Genomic DNA, 23,987 nt, shown 5'->3' on the forward strand with positions numbered 1-23,987 from the left:
TTTGGAAACAATATTTTATCTATTAATAGTTTCAAAGCTTATCTCATTACCTTTCCAACGATGTATATTTGTCCTAATAAAACATTTAAAATGGCTGAGCTATGTTAAAATTAAACAATCAGCCTTTTTTACGAAAAACGCTAGTTTTTTACTCCAGTTTTTGACTTTCAGCTTGCGTATCTCCGTAATGAACAAACTTAGAGCTTTGAAAATTTGGATTATTCTTAGTTAGAATGTTTACTTTCCAAAAAATACCAAATACCAAAAAATATTTGGAGAAGGTCACTTTTTTGAAACTTGGCCACCCAATGTACCATAGTGCATTAACATCCCTCTGGTCTAGATCCATCAAAAGCTGACTTGTAGCAGTGCCATGGTATGACAGTCACACTTTTTTTTATATTGGTAGCATTGCATAATTTTGACGTTTCGGACGTGCACCATTCGTAACGCCTAAAAATGTGGATAAAAATGAGGATAAACACGGAAAATAAGCACCTTTTTGATTTCGTGCCTTGACTATAAAGCCTTTCCTCAGTGAGCTTGAGAACGTGTAAGTTTTGTCTTATATCTTGTTATCGTTATCGATTATGAAAACACTTCTAAAAATGTGATGTTAGTGAAGCGAAAGCCTTCGGCTATCATTTAAATGTCTTGTTAGTCATGTTACAACCTGTCGATTCGGTATCTCATACCGAACCCAAAGCTACAATCTACACACTAGGGAGCACCTCTAAAAAAACTATCCATAAAAAAGCAGCATGACAAAACCAAAGCCCAACTTACGTCGTCGCTGGTGAGTAAAGCTCGTTGTTGGTGTCCAAGCTGGACTTGCTGGATGGGAGTAGATGAAAATGGAACAACCACATGAACCGACGACATCAAACACCGAGATTTAACTTGAACATGAATCTGAGCGGGGTAAACTTACCGCGTCTGGGGCGTAATCGGCGAGTCGCGGATTGCACTCATGGTGACCTCGAAGAGTACAACTAGGAGGCAGAGCAGCAGCGGTCCCAGCAGGGCACCTTCCAGCCCAAACAGGTACATTCCACCGGCGATTGAGAGACCGGTCAGGTAGGGGTGGCCACCGCTGGAAGATAAGAAGAATCAGGTTGATGACTTGAAAGACTTGATAGAACTCGTTGACTCACCCCTTGATCTCCGAGTGGATGATCGGGTTAAAGTTGGACGGAACGATGAAGTGGACCAGCACCAGGAACGCCCCAAGCCAGAAGCGATCCTGCGACAGCCACAGATCCAGGAAGGCCGGAACGCTGCACCAGTACGTTTCGAGGAAGGGGGCGGCGGCCAGAATCGAGGCTAGGACGGCTGGCAGGTACACGATGTGCGCACCCACTATGGTGTGCGTTAGCCAGGTGAACAGACCGTGGAACAGGGCCAGCTTGAGGGTGGCCACGACCACGCTCGAGATGGAGTCCTCGAGGGCTTGGATGATGCGCGGGCCCCACGAGTTGTTGATGGTGATGCCGGTCGGGGCGTACCGGTCCTGGCTGCTCTGCAGCAGGTAGAACAGCGTCGTGAAGAAGATTATCTGCGAAAGAGTGGAATGTTGAAGAAATCTCTATTTTGAAAACTATTTTCTTACCGTGTGGAACAAAAATTTCAGCACGGCGTGTCCTCCGCCCAAGATTACGGACACTAACGTCCCAATTGCTGAAGCCAGCAGCGTCAGGTTCGTACGCAACAACATCCAAAGGGAATCAGCCACCTCAAGCAACATCCCAATGTTGCTCTTCACGAAGCCGATTATTCCCGCTTTCGTAACTGAAATTTATTAATCAAGATTAAAAATTTCCCTTTTAAAAGACCTCAAAAGAGAAACGAAACCAACTCGGATTGATAAAGATCTCGTCGATCGTCGCCTGAATCGACTGGCTGGTGACGCGGGGCCCGACCAGCCCGTCCCCGTTGTTGCGGTCCATCCAGCTCTGGATGATTCGGTCCCACACACTCAGGATCTGGCACTTGAGCTTCTTGGCCTGCGTCGGATCGGTATCGTTGAAGATGTCGTCCACGTACTGCTCGATGTGGGACCGGCCGTACTTGTACGCGTTGTCCAGGATGTCGTCCATCGATTGCATGTCTGAAAAGCGTGATGAGCCAGAGGGTTGGTAAGGTTAGGCGCAAGGTTGATGAATTTTCACAATTTCGCGGACAGCGTTCAAAATCAAACCATCCGCTTTAACAACCCCCAGGTCTCTAAACCTCTTTCTACTCCAAGGAACCTTCCACCCCAGGGCTCGAACTGATGACCTTTGGAATGCGATTAAACATAATAAAATATTTCGTAATGCACTCTTAGCAAAATTTCGTACAAATTCTAGGTTTCCTTGGGGGTTTATCAATAATTTAAAAAATCAGCTCTCTATATTAACTTTTATTTAATTTTTGATGTGAAGACCACATTCCATGGCCAAAAGAATGTCGCGGCAAAATTTTCCCATGATTATGGCCATCTATTCTATATATATAAAAAAATCGTCGGTTTTGTTCGAACGCGAATCGGTTCAAAACGGAGCGTCGGATCATATGGTACGTTCGTTTGAACAGCCAGTGCGGCACTGAGTGCCACACTCGTCGGTGCCAGTTTTGGTTCAAACGAACATTCTTTTTCAGTGTGCATGGAACTCGCATGAAACTGAAAAAATATCGAGTGCGGCACTAGAGTTTCAGTTCCAAGATGGCGGCGAAACTCGTGCGGAACTAGCGCGAGTTTCTTCAAAGAAACACTTTGACAGCTGTAACGTTTGGATTAATTAAAGAAAAATTGATGTGTATTTAATTGTTAAAAGTTGGAACACCCTATCGAATGAGAAAATTAGTACCTAAGAACGTACCCCACTTGGTTGAAAACAAAGCAGGCATGCAAAACTACTGCACGACGAACAATTTGACAGTTCTTGCGAGAAGAAAGGAAGATTTCCGGGAGAGAGGGAGAAAAGAGATTTTGTGGGGTGAACCGCAAGAAAAAAGTGCAGCGGGGGGAGAAGTTGTTCAGCTATTGAAGGAGAAAGTCACGCGGGACGTTTTGTCCGGAACCCGGACGAGGGCCGATGGCCGTAGCGGCCGCGCTGTGGATCGAAGGGAGACCGAGTCGAGCAGCCCAAGCGAAGGCGCCACGAAGGCGATGGAGTTGGCGCGTCGACGGGTGGCGGCAGAAGATCCACCTGGTGGTTCACGACCGGGGAAAACCGACAGAGAACGAAACGGCATCGGCTGGAATTTCCTCGAACACGCGCGACGAAGAGCAGAAGGAACTCGGCACGGGGATTGGCGCCGGGAAGAGGAAAAGGTGCGTTGGGAACAACCGGAAGGCTAACGGTGGAAGATTCCCCCCCCCCCCCCCTCGTTCTGGCGAAGTACGTGCCGGAGAATCCGTCCAGCTGCGAACCGCTCGGCGAGGGAATCCGCCAAGCTCGTGGGAGACTGGGGCAAAACGGGTCGTGAGTATTGTGTGCACGAAAAATGAGGCCCAAGGGCTGAAGAACACGACATTTTGTAGAGCACGACTAGGCACACACACACACTCCTTGTTCGATGGTGGTCAATAGAAAGTGTTAAAAATCGAACAAATTGTTTTATTTATGGGTTAGCTAGCCTGAGCGGCCTACTTTGATGACGCTACAGGAGGATTTGCAACACAGCTCTGAGTGCGACACTCAGTGTGGAACTATCCATCAAACGAACGTACCAATAGTCTAAGGGAGCGTTCTTTTATTACGTAACGCAGTAGGGGGGGGAGGGGGGGTCGGAGGCCGTGTTACGCTCCATACAAAATTTTTAAAATTTGTATGGAAATTTTGTTACGAGGGGGGGGGGAGGGGGTCTAAAAGTCCGATTTTTCGCGTTACGTAATAAAAGAACGCTCCCTAATAAAAGACTACACAGTGGGCTCTAAACTATGACCCCTCGGCACGGCCGGTTCACTGTCAAAAAAATGACAGATCGAAACGTCATCAAATGGCAGCTCTTACTTTTACATGACATTTCACGGAATGTTATTGTTTGTGTTTTTGTTTTGATTTAAGACTAGTATGCAGATCGGAAGGAAAGGGGTCAAGAAACAGCTTTAAGAACAGCAGAACAAAGGAGAGAGAGCTATTTCTTGGGGCTTTTCTTCACCCTCTCTGACTTGCTTGCGCTGCCGCTGCTGCTCATTAGATTTTTTTCTTGACCGGTTCCATCCGAAGTGCGTATACCGCTTTAAACAGAACAAGTTCCGGATGAGGACGGTGATTGCTAGAATGAGCCATCGTCCGGAGGGGATCCCAAGTGAGTTCCCGAGGGCGACCGAATTTCTAGCGATTCACATTCCACGTGTCTGCTGAAAGGTGGAAGCGTCTACGCATGAAGACCATTCCGGGGTTTGAACGGACACAAGGGCCTCACAATCGAGAGCAAGAAGCAGGTTCCGATCGAGATCATTTCTGGCTGTTAATCATCACCCTCTCCGAAAATGACCACGTGAACACCGTCGGGTTTGCCAAGCAAAGTCGGCGTATCTAGAGTCAAGACGCGGGCCGCCTCCGTTTGATATCACCGGGGAAAACCGATCTCCTCCAACTCGAAATCGTCACCCTGAAGGGCAAGAAAGCCCTTGCAGACGCCATCTGGGCCTTGATGTACTGCACAAACTTCAAAAACCTCCACACGGCCAAAATCTTTGCCCTGAACTGCCAACTTGGCATTCCGAATTCCAGCAATAACGTCGCGGATACTTTTTATCATGCACTTGAATATTTATATTCAATAAATTGGTTACACACATTTTCAACTAAACCTAGTTTTTTTTGTTCATGTCAAACTCCTCGCCATTCTGGATGTTTTTCATTAGCTTCGGAATGGCATTCTTCAGCAGCTCCTGTTCGTAGTCATTCACCTTGGACAGACCAAGGCTCTTCTCGAGACTGGTCTTGCCCAGCAGAAGCAGCTTAAGAAGGAAGTGGCTTTGGGCCAGGGTGAGAGCAGATCGGGCTCCGGCACCGACCCTGGCTTTGAGGACCTCTTGAATGCGTTCCGTCAGGGCGGCAATCTTGTTCTAGGGAAGCGCTGGGATGCACTGCGATGATGGTCTCGCCGGAGTAACCACCGATGACCGGAATGTTGACTCGTCGAAGTCGACACCCTCACCGATGAACGTGTTGGCACAGATAATTTCAAGCGTGGATATGCCAAACATGCACCTAGTGTCCAAAACTCCGGCCTTGTTTAGAATGTCGCAGGAAATCGGGACCACCGAGTTGACCGGATTTGAGATGATTTCAATCATCCGGCGGTGAGGTCGTGGGCAATCTGTTGAACAGATTTATTTGCTGCATTGATTGCCGCACAAAACAAAAACAGCGCGCGTAAATCAGCACAAAACGGTATCGAAAAAGCCAGCGCTGCCAGGTTGAGTTGTCATACAAGGGGCGAGCCGATACGGTTCAACGTAGTACCCGCGGTTCACAGCTTATGAGTAGGCTTAGTGATTTTTCACGCTCGAAAATTGCACATTTCACGGGGACCTCAATTTCACAACACCAATTTTCACGCAAATGTCGCGGAACGTGAAAAATTGTTAAAATAATACTGAAAATCTTATGTTTAAATCACAGAAACTGCTTTTTATTTCTCATTATCAAAAAAAAATCAAACCATCCACATTAACGACCCCCGGGTCTTTTGTGGTCTCTATTGCAAGTTTCTGCTCGAACCTAGAAGTCCGAAGGCTTGAATGGGAGAGCACCCAAACCTCTTTTTACTCCAAGGAACCTTCCACCCCAGTGTTTGAACTGACGACCTTTGGATTGCGAGTCCAACCGCCGCCAGCGATTCCACCGGAGTAGGCTTGGTTTGGTGTGTTGTTTGTACTTATCTGCCCCTGATCGCATAAATGTCCCATATGCATTTTCATCTATTTCGAGTTATTGATGCAGTTTGGTTCAAAATTGTGTGCTCTTTCGAAAGGGCCTATAACATCCAGTACTTTGTTCAAGAAATCAGGAGGAAATCCAGTTTTTTCGCGAGAATTTAACACGTAGCCTTATGTATGGCACAAACTTTAAATGCGTTTTTCTCAGCTTGCTGTTTTTGCATATGGGACATTTATGCGAACATGGGCAGTTATGACATGGAGACGACTCCTACACCTGGAATGACTTAACGGCCCAACAACCAAGGCCGGGACCGACATTTTACTTCCTCATCCGATGGAAGGTTGCAGCAGATGGGAATCGAACCCAGAAACATCCGCTTACAAAGCGGACAGCGTAACCATTCGGCCACGCACTGCCAGCATTTCTCATTATATATTATTGAAATAAACTAAATACAATTTCAAAAAATTTGAGCCACAAAAAAAAGTGTCACAAAATTTGCCAACTCGTTTTTGGATGGGCTCTATACATATTTTGAAACAGGGCATGCGTATTCTCATTTATTGAACTGCTTTTTTTAATTTTTTCATTGGCTAATAAAGCTTAAAAATTTCCCCGATTTGCTTCATTTTATTGATTTTCATATATCAAAGCAAGATTTAATAATCTTGTCCAGCCAAAATGAGTTAAATAATTTGAATTTTTGCGACATTTAGCACATTAAAAATAATGTTAAAGGTTATCATCTCCCTATTCAAATTTAAATTTTAAATCAATATGCAAAAATAAAATATTTGTAACGAAAACAAAATTTTTATTCAAAATGAAATTTTAGCAAGCTTTTTTTTAATTTTACGTGCTCTTGTTAGTGCTTTAGTTATTGAAATAATTGTTCCAAAATGGATTATGATGCAACACACAGCTGAAAGAAACTCCAAAACTCTGTTATGAATTGCAAAAGAACTTATTGTATCTTGATTATTCACAAATAAAACCAAATTGAATTGAAAAAAAAATCAAAATGAAAACAAAAACAGAAAGTAGAACTTTTTAAACTTTCACGGGAATTATCCACCTAAATAATCAAATATCGTTAAAATAAAACAAGACTCAGAAAAATCTGAAATGTTTAAAAAAGTTGATTTCAAAGATAAAAATACCCTTCATTTTCATTTGAATAAAACAAAGCTTGATTTTTTTAATTTCTTATGAAACTATACTTTTCAAATAAAATAGCAGTAAAATTTGTATTATAGCGAATGAAAATGTTACTAAACTAACCTAAACTAACCATCACAACGTCCTTCCTTAATCTGATACAAAGTGTTATACTACCAGGCTATCGTTTTCAATAAATTACAAATTACTAAACTTAGTAAGTTTAAAAAAAAAATATTTCAAAATTGGAACAATTCTTCAAATGGTTCATATCAAGTTTTTCAATTGTAAACTGATAGACTTAACTTAACTTGTCTGTTTTGATGAAATATTTATTATGTTGATATTTTGAAGAAAAAAAATTATTTGAGAAAATTGATAAATTTCACGAATTTTACGCCGTCCACGAGATCGTCAAAAATCACTAACCCTATGTTAGTAAAAACAAAGGTATTCACTCGCTTAATTCTATAGTATTTCATAAGATTATTTTTATTCTTATATGAGTTTGGTAAATCATTTTGAGAAAAATCGTACAGTTTCACACAAACAAAAAAATTCGCGGGATTTCGCGGAAAAAGCCAAATTTCACGGATTTCACGCTGTCCGCGAAATCGTGAAATTTCACTAACCCTACTTATGAGTCATACTTTTTGGAAAATTTTGTTCGTTGGGTTCGTATAAGTCCAAGGAAGGTTCCTACGCTAAAACGTGACAACTTTGACCACTCTGGAACCGATTCCGATATTTATTTATATTTTGAATACTCGGAAAACTTTATATACTTTGAATACATTTAATACTTCATCGAAATACTATAATTACTTGAAATACTTAAAAACTATAAATACAATATTTACTTTCGAAACTTTAAATGCTAAGACTTAAGAGACTTTGAAATTCTTCACAAACTTGAAATGCAAAAAAATGCAAAAAAAAAAAAAATCTAAATACTATTAATAACAATTTACTTTAATTATTTCAGATATATCAAATACCACAAATTCTTTAAATATGTCAAAAACATTTTCAATACTTCTAATATACGTGGGCAAAAAGTAAGTTTGATCCACGAGAACAAAAATTACGAAAGTTACTACATTTTTGGCAGGTTGCTCAAACGAAACCATAACAACGTTTTTACCTAGTAGTTAAAAACGTGGGTTTTATAGAAAACCTAGATGTTTGGGTATCAAAAGATCGGAAATTTTATGCCCTTTCCGATGCCACATAGGTTGACTTGTAAATCGTGGACCGGTTCGGATGTCGGCGGATTTCCCGACGACGTAATCCCGGGTTAGTACGAAATTCCAACGATAAATCTATTCTATCGATACAAAGACCCCCAAATCGGTGTTATACCCACTCCAGAATGTTTATTTAGCAATTTTATTGTAATATATTGACATTTAGTTCAATTGAAAGTTTGCAAAATTAAGTTAAGATATGTTTTATATAGAATTTCCAGAGTTAAATAAACATTTATACTAAGTAATTAGTAAACTTTATATTCAATCCAAATTATTTTTTTAATCAGTCAAGGATGCCTATTTGGAGCTTTTCATGAGCTTTTTGTAACAAAATGTTTGGCATGAGTTTCTGAACAAAACGTAGTACTAGGTTTCAGTAAAATTTTAAATTGTTTACATGTTTCATCGCAAAATGTGCATAGTGCCTAAGGGGTGTAAATACTTTTTTTACATTCTGTTATTTTTTATTGATTATTGGAAAATATGGATCGCATTTTCAATGTAAGAAAGAAATGATTAAGTGATTTTTTCTAAATATTTCTATTTTAATTTCAAGATAACCAAACAAAACACTCTTTCGTGATATTATCGTGGTTGTTGTTTAAAAGGTTAAAATGTTCAATATTCAAAAAAGCAGTACCGTCATCTGGGGCGAAACAGGACGACACATGGGGCGAATTTGAGCAGCTGTTTAAGCCTTGTTACTGTACAATATTTGGATATTTTTAATTAGTTTCGGATAGAACAGACACAGAACATCTGAAATAGTGCATCGTTTTCCAAATTTCAAGCTTTTAAGTGATCTAAAAACTTCATAGTGTAGTCCCGATTCGCCCCAGATGACGGTAAAGAATTTTTGTTAGAGATGACAAATATTTGATTTTTTTTAATTCACTCGAAAACTTCACTTTGTCAAAAAGTTTTTTAGTAAAATTTACATATGTTCAATTCAGCAGGAAAAAAAAGAATCGAAGAAAAGCACATGGGCATTGTGTGGCCTACCCAGTACTTGTTTGAAAACAATTCTAGACACAAGCTTTAACTTTTTAACAATATTTTTTTAATGTAAAATAAAACATTTTTTTTTACTTTTTAAGTGTTCTTGAATAACCCTGAGTCAATGCAGTTTCAAAAACACCCAGGAAGCAAAAAAAAAGAGAAAATTTGGTCCAAACAAATTTCAGATTTAGTTTAAATTTTATCAATGTCCCCCGAGTTTAGAGTTACAGAACATTTAAACAGACTTTTTTTCTCCAAAATTTAAGCTTCTCATACAAAAAAAAATCCGATATTTGGAATTTAAAAGAAACTCCTATAAGCGAAAAAAAAAATCATGTTTAAAAACTAAGGGATACCTAGCCAAGAAAAGGTTGAGAACCGCTGCTATAGAGTAAACAAATTGATGATTTTGACGAGAAATGTATTATTTGAAATTTATTATTCAATTGTAATAGTAAATTAATCACTTCATCACAAATTTGCAAAACTCAATCGCAACCACAACCATTAGTGCAATAAATCCAGCTTTTCCGTACGCAATGTACGCGTTGAAAGTTTCAGCAATGCTAGATTTTTCGCCGAAGCCACATGTTTGATACCGCTCGATTGTACTCTCAAATTTGCTACAATTGCAATGTCTGGTAGCCAGAATCGTAGAGTTTATTGTGTAGTCCATGCGTCCAATTCTGACTCCATTAAGGTTGACATTTTCCACCGCAATTGTGATCGGATTGACAGTCAACCTCAACCGGTTCCTCGGTCCAACGGTGCAACGTTCCGACTGACTTTCGTTTATGGGACGAATACACTTCAAATGTCCACTTCCGGGGGTTTTCTCCAGCTCGAAACTGATTTCAAAAAGTACTTTCGTGTTACTTTTACAATTCAGGGCAATTCTGAATGCCGGATCGTCACCGAAAACTTCCGTAGACAGTTCGATGCAGCCGTGGGTGGTTCCACTGGTGGCCACGTCCAGAACCGCACCCCAGGAGCTTACTTTCGGTTGCAAATCCTGCAGGGGATCGGCACTCGTCACGAGAAAGTGCTCGATTGAACATTTTGGGTGGAGCGGCTCCATATCTGGGAGTGAACAATCGCTGAGTATGCAAAACGGTTCCATAAACTCAACGGAAGTTGCGGAACTGGTAGTTAATAGTAGGAACAACCACTTGTGGATCAAGAATTGAGTTGTTGAAAGTGTTACCTGCTTCATAGTTTCCCTAGCACTGTGTGGGGCCTATACAGGAAATCTAGATAAAAACGTTACTTAATCCACCTTTAGGTGGTTGGTGCCTTCTTCTCATTTATAGAGTGATTACAATCCCCTAAAGTGTCTACATGGTTTATGGATCTCCCCTAACGTGATCGCAGCTCTCAAAGAGGTCCTAATAAAAATAAGTGACGAGTAAAAAAAAGACTTCCCACAGACTTTTTATGAAGATTATACAGACACCAGGAAAATGGCATCCCTCTACAAGGCTTTTTTCGTGGCGATCAGACGGGACCATTTGAGGTTATGTAAATTGAGACCATTTTTTATACTGCTTGTAATTTTAGATAGGTAAGTCAGATCTTGAAAATTCTTAATACACCGAAGGCACCAAAAAAGTTGCATTAAAAAATAAAGAAATTAAAATTAAAGAAAAAGACCGATTTCGTAGAGAATTGCTCAGAAAGGATAATAGCTGGACAAACCAAATTAACGCTGTCAACATTCGTGTACTGCTGAATTTGAAAGGTTATTACTATCATTACTATAAGAGTTGTGAAGCAATGTGGTTTGTTTCTATAGAATCGCTATAATATAAACGTAATGCAGTAAATTATTCCAGAAATACGCAACTTCACACCGAGGTTTGATAGAACTTCAACGATTTTGACCAAAGTTTGGAAGATTGTACAAAGGATGCTTTTTGAAAGAAAATGATCCAAGTTATACATTTTTAAAAGGATATAAGAAAATACTTTCAAACGTGTCGTAACGATTGAAGATTTGACAACCCTAACAAAAGTTATGAGCACCGTAGTGTTAATTGTATACTTTTTTGAAGCCGAACCTCAGATATTTTGTTGTAAATGATGTCCAATGTAATTCGTCTAAATTGCTTCCACTACTCACCAATCGGCAGCATCTCAATCAGCTCGGGTCGGTGCGTCAACGTCCGGTTGACCAGGTTGCTTCCCAGCTGCGCCACCGCGATGGTTTCGGAGTAGATTTGCGTGAACGCAAACACACTAACCAGCATGACCAGCACGCTGAGAAATCCGATCATCACCACCGAGCTGATGTCGTCAATGTAGGAGCGCAGTTTGGCACACACGTACCGGTGGATGTTTCCGTTGACACGGAGTATTCCCGGAAGGCAGAGTGGGAGTAGGGCCGAGTGGCGGGGGAAGAGCCAGCTTTTGAGCAGTTCCCAGTAGGTTTGAATGAGGGTTGAAATGTACGGGATGATTCCGAGCATTTCGGCGACTCGCACAATCAGGTACAAACTGACGGGGATGATTCCAAGGAACAGGATCCACGTGTGCATCCAGATTAGGGTGGCTCCGCAGGCGTAAAACAGTATCCGGAAGTACGAGTCACTCTCCAGCGCGTCCGGAGTCGTCTTGTTCAGCGTGTCGGTTGCATTCGCAGTCGTACTAGTATTTCTAGTATCGTTCATCGTACTCGACAGCTGCGGCGTAGTCGTCACATCCAGCACCATCTTCGCCTTAATTTCCTCAATCCGAGACGCATTCACCGTGTCATCACCCCCATTGACCGGCGACGTAATCTCCACCTTCCCCTCGTCCAACCGGTAGCTCGTCACGTCCAACAGACTGTGCCACTTGTCGATGAACCGCACGTTTTTTTCGTCCTTTCGCATGTTGTAGATCAGCCCGATGGCGCCGTACGTGAGCAGGCCCAGGAACACGGGCACTTGGAGGGCGCCGAGGAAGCTGCACCCGTACGCAACGATGAGTACCCACAGCATTTGGCCGACCAGTAGGAAGGGCGTGGACAGCTGGGGTTGCCACAGGATGTACACGCTGGCGATGTACAGGACCACGATGACGGCGAGCTGGGAAGAGCAGTGAGTTGGGTTAGCACATTTTTTCTTCAATTTATTTAGATTAGGGTTATTTATATTTATTCTTTAGAAGACACTTTAAAAAAAAAGATAAATTCGAAATAAGCCGGCTTTCTTCCGCTCTGGTAATTAACAATCAAAAAATAATTTGGAACGAGGCATGACGGTTTGATACATAAACTGTATTTGTACGGTTTTCCAATGTATCTTATCAAAATTATCCAGCACTAACTTTCGGAGAGATCGTTCAGGGTTTTTTTTCTGAATGGGATTGCAACAATGATGCTGGGGTTCCCCAAGGAAGTATTCTTGGCCCACTTCTGTACAATATTTTTACATCTGAATTGGCTACTCTTCCTGGTAATGGTGTGTTGTCACTTTTTGCTGATGACATTGCCGTTATTTATGAGGGTAAAATAACCAGATATTTAGTTGGCCGTCTTCAGAAGGGTCTTGACGTTCTTTCCGAACACTTTGGCGACTGGAAAATTCGCATAAATGCAGCCAAAACTCAAACCATCGTTTTTCCACTTTCCAAATCGGCCAGATTTGCCCCAAAGGATGATGTTTTGAAAAAAATGAATGATGTTTTGATTCCCTGGTCAAAAGAAGTTGTCTACTTAGGTCTCATTAAAACAGTGTTTCTCAACCTTTTGCGATCCATTCCCCCCTTGACTGATTTGCAAGAACTTCATTCCCCCCCCCCCCCCTTATTTTTAATTTACTGGTATCAATGCACAAACATAATTATTTTTTGTAGGTTTGCAAAAAGATTACAGTTTTCATAACAAAAAAAAAACTATAGAAGGTATTTGAAAACGTTTTATTTTAATTTAAAAAAAATGAAAAGCCACTATTCTGAGCTTCTTTTTGTTTAAATTACAATAAAAAAATACAATTATAAAATATGTACAAATATTAAACAAAATTAATAATTATCTGCGGCAAAAGACAGATTACTCTTAAAGATGGATCGTAGTAATCGGCGCGCGCGGACGTGAAAATTTTTAGCTGCGTCATGTTTTTTCTATCAATTTTTCTAAGTTTTTTTTTTTACTTTTTGATAATTTCAACTTTGTTCTGTGTAATCAGTGAATTTAAGGAATGAATACCTTCCCTGATCCGGTGGCCATCCATACCGATAATGGCACTAAAGAATTTGGGGTCGTTTCGGTGAAATCTAAAAAAAGTGTTTTCCACGGTTTGTCGGCAGCGAAAAAAGAGACCGGCCGAATAATCAAAAAAGGGAAATATACAAAGTGTCCATCGGAGAAGACATATTGTGCGACTAGCTTGATGCAGCCTAAATCCAGTAAACAATTGCATCATAAGTGTTGATCATGGCCACAATTCCTAGCAGCAGAAGAAATTTCGAGTGATGACCATTTAACGGGTGGTGCACGCAGCCGATCATGCACAACCAGAAGAGCTGCAGAAGCTGGAATTGGAAACTTTGAACAGTTGAAGATTCAGGTCACAAGTGACGAGATGGTCAAATGGATAAAAGCCCAAGATTTCTGATTTGGTGAGATCTTTCCATTTTGAATTTCAGAAGATTCATTCATACAAACATACAAACATTCCATTTAAGACAATATTTTTATTATTTCAAATGAATTGTTAAATATTTTTTATATTGATCTCTTTGTGATTGGATAATCCAATTTGCTCTCCATCTGCATTGACTATTTCTTAATCCTGATTTTCTGTTCTTGTTTTACTCCCTAACATCTATATCTTTTATGTCCTTGTGAGGGGATCATCGATCCATCCGCATTGACACACTATCTTTTTCATTTTTCGTCTTGTCTATCTTTTATTTTTCATTGTTTATTTTTCACACTTACTACCAGTCTTTGTGAGGGGATACTGAGCTCGATTTGCTCTCCATCCGCATTGACCTTTTCTCATCTTTGATTTTCCTTTTTATCAGTAGTTACAACCAAAGCCGGGGATTGGGTAGGGAGCATCAGGGCAGTGGACGGTATGCTGTAATGGCGGAGACTGGATGTGGATAGTGGAAGACCAGAACTACATCACAAGGGGGGGAAATAGTTTATTAATTATACAGTTCTAAAGGATTGTCTAATTACTACATCTATTGACCTCTGTCAGTTTCCAGCTGTCTGCCGCGCCCTTTTAGGCCCCCAACAGGGTGCGAGCCCTGTTTTTCAGCTTTGTCAGACTTTTTTTCGGAGTTATTGGAGGTTACTGTCGGAAGGAGATTCTCTTCCCCTGAGGACACCGTGAGTGATTTTGCTTGTTCGCGTCCAACCACCCCCTTTTGGCCCTTCATACGGCAGTAATTTGAAGATGTTCCCTTTAAGTCTGAGCCACTGTAATTCTAGGCAACCGCTACATAGGTCATCCTTGTGGCCCTGTTGGTTATCACATCAAATCAAATCAAATCAAATCAAAAGACAGATTACTCTTAAAAATGTATTGCGGGTAGATAGATAAATTATCATTCTGCTGCGAGTGTATCCCGCAGCTGCGAATATCGCAACGGCCCCTTAGTAGGCCTTTCTGTACATTCTTTAGCCCATGTCAGTCTAGCTTCTATCAACAGCTGGAAGGTAATTTTCTCCATTTTTGGTTTTTTTTTGCAGAATTTTCAAAATAATATTTAAATTTTAGAGGCAAAATGTCCTAGATTTCCACTGCCGTTTGCAAGCAACATGCCTTAATTAGTACAGTGTACCAATGTTTTTATGGTTATTACTTTTAAGGACTAACGAAGATACTGCTGTCGAAGATTTATTCGAAATCCCATGTAACAATCGCGAACTGGATCAACATAGAGGTCGTGCGTCGGCCACGCGTGTCCATGTTGTCTTTCCTGGGACAGACTTGTTGAATCTTGAGTAAGGAAGGGACCTCCAATAGGCTTATTTTTTTTTAATTGCTGCAGAACTCTCGAACTATATCCAGCGCCACCGTGTCAATTCCGTGTGTGTTTTAGATGGTTCCCGCACTCATTGGGACATGTCGATAATCTCTTACATGCGATCTCTCATGATCGTGATCTTTTTGCCAACTTATGCACCATTCTTCAACCCTAGCAAAGGTCTCACTCAAATATGTGAGATATTCGGATTTAAGCGTGTTTGATGTTTGAAATAAAGAAGTCACTCGGAACTTGTTGATTAAACATTTTTTATTTGCTATCTGGATCAAATAAAATGTAAACAATCAATGATGATCGATGTCAATGCAATCGATCACCTGTTCGGCTAATGCAGCGGAGTATTCGGTTCCATTCATGGCAGTTAACATCTCTTCATGTGACGTTAGCTGGCTCTCTAATGACTCGATCCTGTCTCCCATCACCTTTACCAGCGCCAGGAGATTAGCGTTATCCTGCTTCAGTTGAGTTACAACGTTCCAATTGACACGATTTTCTTCGAAAATGGCACTCTTGTATACAAATTCGACGCAGCGATCCCAAACAGAACGCAAAATGTCCTCGACTCAGATTCCAACAATTTCCAAGAATCCACGTTTTTCACTGGACTTCTGGCCCTTGAAGTTCGTCTCCGCTTCAAGTCTTAACAGGGCTTCATCCTCCTCCGGCGTAGACCTTTTAGTGCGCTGAAAATTTACAAAAGTTAGTAATGAAGTTCCGGCTGTGTTCTCACTTTATTCTATAATTACCTTCCGGGATTCTTCGTCTCCTGAATCGCAAGAATCCGATGTTATGGATGCCTTTCGTTTTGGAGTTGATACCATTTTTCCGAAGTGTTTGACACTTGAACAACGTTTGCGGTTTTTTCAACTGCGCGATTTAGTCGCCGCCGCCTACAGATTAGAACAGACGACCGCACTTTGCGTAGTAGCCAGAATCGCAAAATGTTAAGTTATCTTGCCACGCATAATAAAGAATTCAAACAAACTTAAATAATATTTGAAAAACTTTTTGTCAACTGCCAATTATTTAATAAAACATTCTTGTTAAAAAGGTGTACAAAAATCTCACAGAAACCAGCAAATCTGTCACAAAAAAAATCTACTTGAGTCCAAAAAATACAAATACCTCAGAAATATTAAAAAAAATCATTTTATTGTTTCAAGAAATGTCAAAATTCACAGAAATTGAAACTTTAATAACTATTTTTGGGAAAAACAAATGTTGTTATCACTAATCAAAGAAACTGAAAGTTGCAAAGAATGATTTAAGACATTGAATTTCTATTGAACCCTCATTCCCCCCCTAGAATGGCCAAATTCCCCCCAGGGGGGAATTCCTCACCGGTTGAGAAACACTGCATTAAAAGCCTAATTTAAACCTAATAAGCGGTCGTGTTTGAATGATGCTGGATAATCTGGAGTGTTCCTTGAAATTAACTAAAACCAACGAGTAGAGCAATTTTTTGTGAACATTTCTGTTTTTTCACTTTTATCAAAAGTTATGCTGTTCCTTTTACAAGCATTAAAAAAATATTTCCCAAATGCATTCTAATCAGTCGCTTAGTTCTTTTTTCTTCCAGCGCTCTGCTTAGTGCTGCCAAAATTGATGAAATTTTAAGCGAACACTCACGAAAAGTAGCATTTATAGAGAAAGTTTCCTGGCATCACTGGCTCACTCCAACAGGCGCTGCTGGTGGTGTTGGTGGCCACCCTTTGTTCTTTATTTGCCTTCGCTTCTCGCTCGGTTTTCTTCAGCCTTCGATTGGAATGGGTCGTCAAAATTGAAACGTCGAAAGAGTTGGTGCGTTTGTTTTTTTGTTGGCGCTTGCTAATTATTTACATGTTTCGGGATTATTTTTCAAGTGAGTGACCAACTAATGTGCAAAAGAACATGTTGCCGGTAGTTGGAAGCAATTTCATACCTTAAGTGCTTTGAAAACGCTAGCGCAAGTGAAAAGATATTGATGGCAACTTTCGTTAAGCAATTAAGCTCTCATCTTGTGTGTGGGTATGTGTGCCACCAAAATGATGAGAAATGGTCTCGCAAAATAGACATTAAATTTGATCTTTTTGACCAGCAAATGGCATAAATTTGCGTGCTTACTTGAGGCGGTGCTGTGGCTGGTAAGTTTATAGCCTAAGTTGTATTTTTGGAGCATTAATCGAGCATCAAACTCTTCATATGACGAAGTTAGTTGATTGATAAGAAAGGGCATAATTCCCCTAAACATTTTTTTGTAGATTTTTGCATTCTTTCATTTTTCCTGGTCAAAAAAATCTATTTTTTTCCAGCATTTTGGCTGTAAAGGCACATTAAAAGAAGAAACCCCCCAATTTTTTATAAATATTTGGAAAGATAGCGTGTTATAAGTATTCACATTTTTTATCGAAGATAGCGTTACGAAACGGTGCCATCCGCGACATTTCATTTATCACATTCCTCGATAGTATAGTGGTCAGTATCCCCGCCTGTCACGCGGGAGACCGGGGTTCAATTCCCCGTCGGGGAGGCTTCTCTTTTTTCGTTACTCACCATTTGCAACGTCAGCGAGCTCAGTACGGCCCGAAACAGCGAGTGCTGCCACACCAGAAGATTCCACAGCGTCAGAAACACCTCGGTCGGCGCCAGCCAAACGATGACGCGCAGCGAAATCAGGCTGGTGATTCCGATGCCCAAGATCTTCAGGTGTCCCATGAGCCACTCGGTGAGAAAGTGACCCAGCGAGTAGACGCCCTGGATGGGCGCTCCGAGCACGCCCAGCACCAGATATTGGTCGTCCTTTTCGATGCGTTCGATCCAGCCGTTGAGCGCTTCGGCGAGGCGTTTCTTCGCCGGGAAGAGCACCGCTCCGAAGAGGAACGCCCACAGGAGGGTTTGAAGAAGGAGCGAGGACAAGGATGACCCCGATGACGACACCGACCACGGCCACCATCATCACGTTGTACAGGGCATTCCGGAGGGTTTTCGTGGCCTTGGCTGCGGAGTACGAGCCAGGCGTTGAACAACCCATCGAAGGACCGTTTGAACGGGGCAGGACTAGGGCGGGCACTCATTTTGGTCGGGTTCGCTCCAGTTCCTGCGGTGGACAGCTACAGGGCATTCCGTGCCAGCGCGTTACGAAACCGAACTACTACGAACACTTGCCACAATTACACACTCGAACGCGCAGAAATTAAAAATGTATGCCCAACTTTCCGCCAGGGTGGAAAAACACTGCAAAATTACTAATTCCGCACCCAATTTTTTTTTTGCCTGCGCTGCTGCGGCCTGCGGTGGGTGGCTATTTTTAGCGATGAATCACATAAACAAAGCGCTGTCAAAACAACCGCACAGCTGTTTCGAAGCAATTTTGGACAGCGCTGGGCGGTATTTTGACGGCTGGTTTAGAAAGGAACGAACAGTGAGGTCAAAACAGAAAAGGAAACAAGATTCAAAACATTCTGTTGTGGTGTTTGGCGGTTTGCAACGAACTTTTGTGAAATTTTAAATTTAATTTTTCGACCGGAAAATGGACAGCTTCCAGCAATCGGAGCGCATCAAGGAGCTGCAGGACCATGTGGTCACCCTGCGGCACGACATGTCCGTTTGCTACAAGCGGATGCTGATGAAGGAGTGCCAAGTGATTGCGAATAATCTGGTGAGTTTTTGAGTTGTCGTGGTTGTGCTATCTTGTCGCATGATATAACATTAAAAAGCAAAAATTAAAACATTAAATTCCCAACATTTTTTTCAGGCCGAAGCCAAAGTTAGCTTCCCGCGCCAGAACCTGGACCAGCTGCAGAACATTCGGCCGGCCGATCTGAGCCGTGCGACGCAATCTATCCGGACCAACCCACCGATGCACGAAATTCTCAACCAGGCCCGCCAGCTGCAACGCTTTCAGCAGATGGACCGAAAGAAACACTAAACTGAATGGTTTGTCATGCTAAATTTATTGCTTTCAATCGTTCTCCAAGCTCAAAATGTTGTGCAACTCGTTGTAAATCATCTCCAGACAGTCGACGCGAGGATTTAAGTGCTAGAATTAGATTTTCGATTAAATTGCGTGTCTTATAGAAGTTCTTATTCTTACATTGAGCAGCGTCACGATCGGTTGATTCTTAAATAAATTTCCTTTGGTTAAAACTGACAAACTAAAGACTACCTTAAGCTATAATTAAAAAATATGTGTTAATATCTTAAAACAAAAAACTAAAATATCCAAACTCACATTATGAAATACTTCGTTGATGACAACATCGTGAATGTGTTTAATTGGAATCAGTACGTTTTTGGCTCCTCCACCGATAAAATGAGTAGAATACTGCAGGGCAAAGTCTTTGACTAGAACTAAGTTTTCTGAAATAAAATTAATAATTGAAACACCGAATAAAACTCATATAAATCCAACTCCTTACCATTCTTCACAATTTTGGTATAACTGTAAGCGACACCACCCAGCAAAACCACAAAAATTCCATGAATCCACAGCTGGTTCCACCCGGTGGGGACCAGAATGAGAAATGCGTACAGGAAGAGCAACGCCGCGGCCAGCTTCAACCGGAGCAAACGTTCCTGAACGAGCTCGGTGTTTTCGATCGACAGGTTCAGCACGTTCGGCGACTTTTGCACGATTCTGGCGTTGATCTTGCGGCCACAGTTGGTCCAGTAGGTGCCCATTGCTCCGAAAAAGGTGTGGATGGTATTTTGAAACTTGCTTTGGGTGGTTCGGGGTGGGTTTGTTTACATCGATACTGACACGGACGCGAAGGGGGTTTGTTGTTGTTTTTCGGTACAGGGTGGTTCAGAAACATTGCTTAGAATTTTAACAAATGGCACAAGGTGATGACAAAAAGATGGGAAAGGTCCACTCAGGAAAATTTAGTTAAGCGGTGTATGCACTTCGGAAGGAATCGGTCACACCCTTACCACAGACAAACAGACGTGACTCTCCATACAAATTATTTTTGAAATCCATCGTCCTTCATCAAACCACCAAATCACGGCGACGCCAGCGCTGCCTGGTGAGCTTATGCCGAAGCGCAGCCCAAACACACCAATACAAACCCATTACTATCATGTGTCATGTCAGTGTATGCGTGAGACAATCAAGCCTTAACGATTGTAAACATTAACAGCTGTTTCGAAATAATTTTGTTGTTGCGGATCATCAGTAACAAAATCAAAATAAATAAATCAAGACCGACGGCCGAAAATGACGGTGCGTCGGTTCAGTTTCCAATGGCAGAACCTCATGAGGCAAATCATGCGGCAGCACCTGCAGCGATGCAAGACAAACATAATGACAGAGACCACACCACTGGTCCTCCCCGTTGCATGTTCCGTCTAAGATTCCTCCTCCTCCGAAAACATGAACCATTACACCTGACACCAGATATCACGAAAACACCAGTAGTGGCCGCCGGAATAGGAAAATCCAATTTAAAACTAACGGAATCGATCCCCACGATGATTTGGAAACATCTGCGGGGATCGTGTCCACGGCGCAATTAAGTTGCCAGCCAACAAAACCAAAAGGGCCGAATGAGACGAAAAAAGTCGCGACGAGTGGCGCTCACGATCGACGCAACATCGTCAAAATGCCAAAAGGACGACCAGCAGCAGCAATCTGAGCAGCAGTCCACGAAGAATAAGCAGGTTGCTCCACCACAGGATCCGGCTTTCTCCGCAGTAGCGGGCGCCTCAGCAGCAGCCTCGACTTTGGCAAGCAGTGGAGCAGGCCTATCTGGTTAATAGTGGGGTAAAAGCAAGAGTGTGCCACTTCAGGTTTTCGGCACGGTTCTGGCACTCGTTCTGCCTCGTTGTACTACTCCATCATGTCCGACCACTTCCGGTCCGACACGCTGTCCGAGTCGACCTCGTGAGGTTGATTCGCGTCCGATTGATACACGTAAATGTCCGTTTGCTCGTGTTTCAACCGGAACACTACGTCCTGGACCGCTGGCTCTCGTCGTTCAGGTGCATTCGGCCGGATTCGAACTCTCCACAGATGAAGCAACCTTCCGGCGGGTTAAACTGGAGGCACTCGAGGTGGAAGGCTGTGTTTTTGTTTTCATTTGCTGCCTCACACGTGCTCACGCTCAACTTAAAAACAAAAAAACACGCATCACACACACTGAGAAAAGACGGGCGAGCTGTCACGACAGCAGCGCCATCAGCGCCGGGTGAGTGAATGCCGAAACAAAATTGAATTTGAAATAACCGTTTTTGGAGGACGATGGTTCGGCACTCGAGTGTCCCGTCTGTTTGTCTGTGCCCTTACCAAAAATCATGACTTTTTGAGTTCCAAATCCCACTTTTCATACGATTTTTTCAATTGGGTACTAAAGCCCTATGCCAATTTTTATGTACAACGATAAAAAACACGATTAAAAACCATTTCTGATCACTTTTTTTCATTTTAATGCAACATTTTTTTTTTGACAAGACAACATTTTTTCGATGGATCAACTATGGTCCCCTTGGAACGACCTGTCAAGTAGGAGCTTTTCTGTCAAGAAGGACCGCGAGGTTAATTTTTCAAAATTGATTTAAAAATCCATTTTAAGCTCTTTACGGTCGTACAAAGGGTCATTGTACTCAGAAAAATAAGCTTTATCGCTGTGAACAATAATATCAGCAATCTAAGCTTCATTTTAGGACCCAATTCAACCCATATAACCATTTTTATGGTTGTAGTACCTGAACTCAAAAAATCGTATGAATAGTGGGATTTGGAACTCAAAAAATCATGATTTTTGGTAAGGGTGCAAGAAAAATTTCAAATGGGCAGCAGCGGCAGCGAAAGCAAGCCAGAGAGGGTGAAGAAAAGCCCCAAGAAAACGCTCCCTCTCCTTTGTTCTGCTGTTTGTAAAGCTGTTTCTTGACCCCTTTCCTTCCGATCTTCATACTAGCCTTTACGGTGAAACTCGTGAAACTGGGCGTCTTCCTTTAAAACATTTCTATGCGACTTAAGGTCTTAATTATTAGTCTATGATGTAGATGGTGTCCTTCACTTTTGGGGTAGTGACTGTGTTCAATGATTGTCAATAATGGTTCTGAATCCAGGGTCCAGCAATAGTAAATTGAAATAAAAATATAATCACGATATGTAAAATGCTTCTGCCGGGTGGTGGTGGTGGTGGTTGCCTCTCATCCAGTCGACCTGGGTTCGAACCTGGGTCGATTATGGAGAGAATGATAATGATTTCGTATTAGCTACCATGCAATTTTGTGGAAGCATGGTACATTTTACCACATTTGCGTTTACTTTCACCAAAAAGCCACAGTTAATTTAATAAGCAGCATTTTTAGAAAATTTTCTTAAAACTACCATGGTCGGGTTTTCAGTGTGTGCATTAGAATGTGTGAAGAGCCCAAGCTTTGGATGAAGAAGTATTGGTGCCTTCTAATTGTTTACATCAAAATAGGGAAATGGCGAACGCGAAAAAAGTTGTCCAGAAATAATATTTTTGTGTAAAAAATATTACAAAATTCGATTTAGTGGTTACGCGAGTGGTCCTGTTTATCTTGGGCATATTTCCGGACGTATATCGTGTGTGTATTAGGCCGCAATCGAAGAAGCTCTTGGATCGGCTGGCGGGATGAGCAACCGGAGAAGCAGAAGTAATTTTACCTCTTCCGAAGACCGGTACCGGAACCGGTTCACGTTGTTTCGGAGCAAGAACCCGTCAGGAAGCTGCGTGGAGTAAGTAAAGAACCTTTCACAACAACAAGTTCAGCCCGCTAGTGGAGGAGAGCAATAACAACAACAATGCGAACTCAGCAGCAGAAAAAGCCACCCCGCGGTACCAGCATCCGGCAAGTCGGCCAGGGAGAAGAAGCAGCCGCCGCTGGTGGTGAAAGAAACGAGCTTCGCCCGCCTTGCGAAGGTGATGTCGTCATGTGATGTCCTGCCGGAACACAAACTGACGAGGTACGGCACCAAAATTACGTGCTTCTCGAGCGACGACTTCGACACGGAGACCGCACCGGGTAGTAATGCGAGGTCTCCCGAACGTGGACCCGGATTACATCAAGGAGCTGCTCAAGACGGAACATTTGCTGGACGTCTTGATAGTACACGCCATCAGGCGGAAGCAGTAGCTTCCCGTCATCGATGAGACGCCTTTCATCGTGCTCTTCCCCAAGGCACACCAGTAACAAGGAGTTGAGTAGCAAGGTGAAGAAAGTGGGACCAGTCGTCGTCCGGTGGGTGGCCTACCGCAACAAAGAACCGCACGTGACCCAGTGCAAGAACTGCTTGCAGTTCGGTCACTGAACCAGTAACTGCCATCTCAAGCCCAGGTACAGCAGCTGTGGGGGTGCCCACAGCACAGAAAAGTGCAAAGCAGAAGAAACGCAAGCCAAGAAGTGTGTCAACTGTTCTGGATCCCACGAGGGTCTGGATGTGCGCAGTTCATCCAGTCGAGGCAGCAGGCGTCCAAGCCGAAGCCGCCAGCATGGAAGAAGGACAAACAGACTCCGGCAGGAGCTGTGTTTACCGCGGCGGATTTTTCTCCGCTACCTGGAGCGGTACCGGAAGAGAAACATCCTCGTCCCGCAGGAAGAAGTAGCGAAAATACTGGCGCCGGCGCCGGTGCAACCCCGAAGGAGCAACAAGGTGAACGGATGCTGTACAGCGAGTCAGAGCTGTGGGCCGTTTACCGAGAATACAGAGTTTGCTTGAGGCAGTGCAAGACACCCGAGGAACAGATTGACGTGATCGCACACTTGC

General features: G+C 42.3%; 3 protein-coding genes and 1 non-coding gene across 4 annotated transcripts in view; 2 read left to right on the forward strand and 2 right to left on the reverse strand.

The window, feature by feature from the left end:
- The window catches only part of LOC6035057 (transmembrane protein 245), a 31,191-nt gene extending 12,625 nt beyond the window's left edge, over positions 1–18,566 (reverse strand). Inside the window, 9 exon segments of the mRNA XM_001845242.2 lie at positions 787–834; positions 932–1,093; positions 1,155–1,555; positions 1,610–1,788; positions 1,856–2,107; positions 11,409–12,354; positions 17,804–18,152; positions 18,154–18,233; positions 18,235–18,566. Of these exon segments, the coding sequence (XP_001845294.2) occupies positions 787–834; positions 932–1,093; positions 1,155–1,555; positions 1,610–1,788; positions 1,856–2,107; positions 11,409–12,354; positions 17,804–18,152; positions 18,154–18,233; positions 18,235–18,324 (2,507 nt within the window). The 5' untranslated portion in view covers positions 18,325–18,566.
- On the forward strand, positions 17,709–17,780 carry Trnad-guc. The gene has a single exon. It is a non-coding gene; the product is annotated as a tRNA-Asp (tRNA).
- Positions 18,567–18,680: 114 nt separating the features above from the next.
- LOC119765546 lies at positions 18,681–19,640 on the forward strand. Its single transcript, XM_038249641.1, has 2 exons — positions 18,681–18,908; positions 19,005–19,640. Exons 1-2 carry the CDS (start codon positions 18,780–18,782, stop codon positions 19,176–19,178), a joined length of 303 nt encoding a protein of 100 aa, XP_038105569.1. The 5' UTR covers positions 18,681–18,779; the 3' UTR covers positions 19,179–19,640.
- Positions 19,183–20,019, reverse strand: LOC6035056. The gene is made up of 4 exons (XM_001845241.2): positions 19,669–20,019; positions 19,482–19,609; positions 19,344–19,421; positions 19,183–19,289 (listed from the first exon to the last, which is right to left on the reverse strand). The coding sequence occupies exons 1-4, from the start codon at positions 19,928–19,930 to the stop codon at positions 19,212–19,214; spliced, it is 546 nt and encodes a 181-aa protein (XP_001845293.1). The 5' UTR covers positions 19,931–20,019; the 3' UTR covers positions 19,183–19,211.
- Between the last annotated feature and the right edge of the window lie 3,968 nt (positions 20,020–23,987).

The sequence above is a fragment of the Culex quinquefasciatus genome, chromosome 1 (genome assembly GCF_015732765.1).
Source record: "Culex quinquefasciatus strain JHB chromosome 1, VPISU_Cqui_1.0_pri_paternal, whole genome shotgun sequence".
Taxonomy (NCBI): Eukaryota; Metazoa; Arthropoda; class Insecta; order Diptera; family Culicidae; genus Culex; species Culex quinquefasciatus.